General features: G+C 41.3%; 1 protein-coding gene and 1 non-coding gene across 2 annotated transcripts; both read left to right on the forward strand.

Moving 5' to 3' along the window:
- Nucleotides 1-219: 219 nt before the first annotated feature.
- Nucleotides 220-1059, forward strand: LOC145773924 (protein FAM200A-like). Its single transcript, XM_082585049.1, has one exon. It carries the CDS (start codon nucleotides 220-222, stop codon nucleotides 1057-1059), a length of 840 nt encoding a protein of 279 aa, XP_082441175.1.
- A 2191-nt stretch (nucleotides 1060-3250) lies between these two features.
- Nucleotides 3251-3322, forward strand: Trnap-cgg (transfer RNA proline (anticodon CGG)). The gene has a single exon. It is a non-coding gene; the product is annotated as a tRNA-Pro (tRNA).
- Nucleotides 3323-5202: the final 1880 nt, after the last annotated feature.

The raw sequence follows: 5202 nt of genomic DNA on the forward strand, positions 1-5202 counted from the left end.
AACAGTGTTTCCCAACCCGAGTCCGCGGACTCAAACGAGTCCTCAAGACTCTGGTTGAGTCCGCAAGCACATCAACTAAGATAATATATGTAAGCAAAACCTGGCAGCAAAAGAGATGTAAGAAGACCTAGCCTAGTCTTCCATGAGGTTGTATCTGTGGTTAATTATATCAAATTCCGCCCTTTACGTACTCGTATATTTCGAGCGTTGTGTGACGAGATGGGTGCGGAGCACACTGGGCTTTTATTTCATTCGAACATCCGTTGGCTGTCACGAGGTAAAGTGTTAGAGGGAGTGGCTATAGTCTACGCAATGAAGTCGGTGCTTTTTTTAAAAAGAAGAATCATAAACTTGCCAAGCGATTCAGCTACAACGAGTGGATTGCCAAATTGCTTATCTGATTTTTTCAGCCATTTAAACCAGCTGAACACTACTATGCAGGGAAGAAATAAACTCTTTTTGGATGTATCGGAAGACATTGTCGCATTTAAAGGCAAAATGAAACTGTGGATGCATCGAATGGAAAGTGGGAAGATAGCTGCTTTTCCTGCTTTAAACGCATTTTTGGAAGAAGAAGAATTTGATTTGAAGAGCATCGGTGGAATCTTTTTTGAGCACCTTACTTCATTTATGTTCGAGCTGGACACATATATTCCTTCCCACAATTTCAACAAAGAGTTTAAGTGGGTGCGAAATCTCTTCAAGGTTTCAGCACTACTGGTTCATTCGAAAATAGATTGCATTGGTGAACAACTGGTTGTGCTGCAAAGTCGACAGCTGTGGAAAGAGAAATACAAAAATGTTTCTCTGACTCAATTTTGGGCCAACGTCCAAGTAATGGAACCCAATTTATCTGAACTCTGTTTGCAGGCAACAAGAGATCTTTTGCCCTTTCCGACAACATATCATTGTGAAGCTGGTTTTTCAGCACTAGCTATGATTAAAACCAAGTATCGTAACCAACTACAACCAGAAGACGACATCAGATGTGCCTTAACGACCATCAACCCCAATTTCCATGAACTGGTAAAGCAAGTTCGGGGACAAGGTTCCCATTGAAATTTGAGAATGTGAGCAATAAACAAATTTCGTAAAAACAAGTTCTTTTGCGATTGCTGTAACTTGAGTTCGCAAAAATTTGGGCTATTGCAAAAATAGTCCGTGAACTTGAAAAGGTTGGGAAACACTGGTCTAGAAGTATGATCCTCGCTTCGGGTGCGAGAGGTCCCGGGTTCAATTCCCGGACAAGCCCTATTTTGTTTGATTACTCGACACCAGCACACCAGAGACGGTAGATAGCGACAAAACGTTAAAAGGAATTGTGACTTGAGTCATGGCTCAGACTGTACTGAATATAAGTACTAACACTGAATCAGAATGTGAGGATGGCATAGAACAGCCAAGTGCTCACGAGGAACCAAGTGAACCACAAAACATGCAATCTAATAGAGAATTCTGCAGTAAAATGCGGTAATGCATGTAGGCTACACCGGCGCTTTATATCTCTTATTATGTCCATGCTTTATATTTCTTATGCCCACGCTTTATATTTATGCCCATGCTTTATATTTTATGTGTTGGATCTCCTATTCCCATGTTTCTGATCTCCAATCTTTTATGACCATGCTTTAGGTTTCTTATGCTCATGTTTTGGATCTCCTGTTCCCATGTTCTAGATCTCTTGTGCCCATGTTTTGAATATCGGTTTTTAATTTTTATGACTAAGATCAACAAGTCTCGAAAGCTACAGTGGACATTGAACCACATGTCATCAAAAATTCAATTAAAATTGTGAAATAAAATCGGTGTTGATGTTGCTTCTTGTATGTGCCAGTTGCCATTGATTTTATGATGGGATATTTTTGATAGCGTAAAATAGTTGTATTTCAATCTTTTTTCATTTTTTATTGCATTTTTGCTATTCCGTTTACGGAATTTTCGATGCACCATTGCAGCTTATATTGTCAACACCTTGAAGAAAGGATCAAGATAAGATTAAAGACTCAGTATGAGAGTTTGTCGAGTCTGGAGCGAGCAGTGGCTTTTCTAAAAAGAGTTGTAGAGATGATGAAAGCAAGTTTCTGTGATTTATAGCAGTGTTTTCAAAATATTTAAGCCAAGAAAAGGGTACCGTATCATTGTTGTTTCATTTCCTCGCAGATTTGCTAAAATAACCACACAATGGACACCAAGATCAGGGATCTCTGAAGAACGGGATGACTCACTTGTTTTTGCCCCGGACACTGCTTGGGTAGATCTTCACAACTCTGCAAACTTGTTAATGTTTTGTTTAATTAATGTTCTAAGAGGTCAATACATAACGCTGATCCACTCTTTTTGATGTTTTGAGGGCAACTTAACCCACTTCGTCAGACCACATTTTAGAGATTATCACAAGTAGCCTATATTACCAATCAGCGGTAACAAGGTGGGCTTCAATAGGATATAATACGATTTGCAGAGATAGTGATGTAACAGTGAATGCGTGAAAGAGAAAGTTTCTTTAAATACCGGTAGGCCCACTATACTAAAACTATATGATGTTGATTTGATAATGACGTTTAACACATCCAACCATTTTGGTGCAATAGGCCATATTTCTTTAATAAAAATAGTAAGGAGGTGTGGATACTGGATAGCCTGAACATAGTAATGCTGGGACATTTCCGAAAAAACACAAACAGTTATTGTAACTATTCACTGTTTTGTATCTACAGTAGAATTCGCCTATAGTGACTTTGGCTATGTTGCAAAGTCCCGTTTACATTCGTTGAGTTGAGTAGAATTCGTCTATAGTGACACTTCGGTTATGGTGACACTTTTTCCGCGGTCCCTTCAGGTGTCACTATAGCCGAATTCTACTGTATTATAATAAAATTACACATCATGAAGATTCATGACTTGCTTGTAAAAAAACAGACCACTACCGACCTCAAAGAATCACATTCATAATTCTCAAAATTGTGTGTGTTATTTTACCCTACTAGTGTCCACTAAAACACCGACAATTCTCAAGGGAGTTATCCCGTTCTTCAGAGATCCCTGACCAAGATATGCAAAAAGAACTAGTAGGAAAACGAAAAAAAGATGGTGGGATGACATTGAAGAAATGATTGGCATCACTTTGATAAGAACAGCTAAAGATAGAATGGTGTGAAGGCCATCTGTGGCATGACTGGCTTGCTGGCGATGATATCATTATTTGATAAATCGTTTTGACAAAAACTGGTCGTGTTGCTTAAACTGCTGTGGCTTGTTGGTCTAGGGGTATGATTCTCGCTTCGGGTGCGAGAGGTCCCGGGTTCAATTCCCGGACAAGCCCATACTTTTTTACACCTATTCTCCTTCGATGCTTGTTTGAACTAACCCCAGTTCAGCGCTTAATTGAATTGCCAAACTATTTGGAGCACCAACCATGAGTGGATAGGTCGAATGAGAACAATGAAATTAAATCGCTCTGCCATAAATAGTGTAGGCCAGTGTTTCTTAACCTTTTTAGCGCTCGTACTCTTTGAGCCTCCATGAAATTTTCTCGTACCCCCAGTCAGTGCCGGTCTTAGGGTATTTCGGGCCCTGTGCGGAATACGCTTTGCGGGCCCCAATGACAATGATCCAATTCAGTAGCGTAGCTAGCTATTTTTAAAGGGGAGGTTTTGACGGCCGGCGGGCGAAGCCTGATGGCGTGCTCGCCGAAAGCAACACCTAAAGGCGGGGGGTGTGGGAGGCCTCCCCCAGAAAAATTTGAAAAATTACTTTGAATTTGATGCATTCTGAGAGCATGTTCAACAAAAAATACCGGTACTTGGATACCGGTACTTGCTTGTGAATCGAATTTTTTCCATTGGAAATGACAAAAATTACTGCATTTTCTGATAGGGACAGTACAATTACAGTATGATCTACATTCTACATTCTCTAATTTTCTGAGTAGGCCTAAATTGCGGGCCCTGTGCGATCGCATGGTTTGCACACCCCAAAGACCGGCACTGCCCCTGTCTACAATGGCCTACGGAAGCAAATAGAATTGTAATAATAGGATTTAAACTCAGTGTATTTATAACTGACGTGTTGAATGTATGCATTAAAAACAGTCTTGTAAGTTCAACAATATTCATCAGTCAATCTACAAATCGCTATTTTGTTGATCAATGTCAATAATCATGTTGAAAAGAGGTTCTTTCTTTGAGATGGACACACGCATATCATCTCATGGATCCAAACGATTCCACGGCTTAGTTTGGATGTTCACAAGAGTGAGAACCCAGTTTCACATGGGTAGGTTGTCGCAAAAGCCACAAGGATTCCTAAAGCTTTTTTGCTAACTGGTAAAATGTGATAAGTTGTGCACACCAGAAGGAATCCAACTGCATTGAATCAAACTCCATTTTGCTTTTACTACTAGCTTTTATTTCAATAAGATAGTCTTTCATTTGGTCATTACGCATTCTTTACACATATGCCTAAATAGAGTGTAATTTCACACTGCACGTCGTACCCCCTGCTTTGGTGCTTCGTAGCCTACCCCCAAGGCCCAAGGGGTGCACGTACCCCTGGTTAAGAACCCCTGGTGTAGGCCTACCACCAACACCAGACTCCATAATTTTACACCTCGCGCCCCCTTAATATGGACCTGCCCAGATCAACTTGGTTTGAGCTGAATTGAATTCGAATAAGAGCCGCCTTTTCCATTTCAATATGCGCAAGTGGGGTTTTGCTTCCTGATTGGCCTGTGAATGTGGCGCAGAGGTACAAACTGCTGACCATAACGTTTTGAATGTTCCGTCTAGTCGTCTACAAAGCACCAAATGGAATGCATGATACGGCAGCACTGGACGAAGCTACCCGGTATTCTATCACTTGTCCTTAACCTGTCCTTAACACTTGTCCTATTCCATAACTTGTCCTTAACCAGCAGTGGCCGAGTGGTTAGCGCGTTGGGCTCGCAGTCGAGAGCCTGCATGTTCGACTCCAGCCACCCGCACTTGCTGTTGTTTCTCTGGGCAAGAAACTTTACGGTAATTGCCTCTGCCCAGTGATCGATTTCGAGTGATGGGTACCAAATTTAAGTCATAAGTAGAGTAGACAACCGGAAACAGACATTGCCGTCGGCTGCAGCGTGGGTCAGGTGTACGTCGGAAGGCGTACACCGATGCATAGCGCTCAAGTCCGCTTTCCCGCAATGTAGGATAAAGATATGACAAA

The sequence above is a fragment of the Aplidium turbinatum genome, chromosome 7 (genome assembly GCF_918807975.1).
Source record: "Aplidium turbinatum chromosome 7, kaAplTurb1.1, whole genome shotgun sequence".
In the NCBI taxonomy this organism is placed as follows: Eukaryota; Metazoa; Chordata; class Ascidiacea; order Aplousobranchia; family Polyclinidae; genus Aplidium; species Aplidium turbinatum.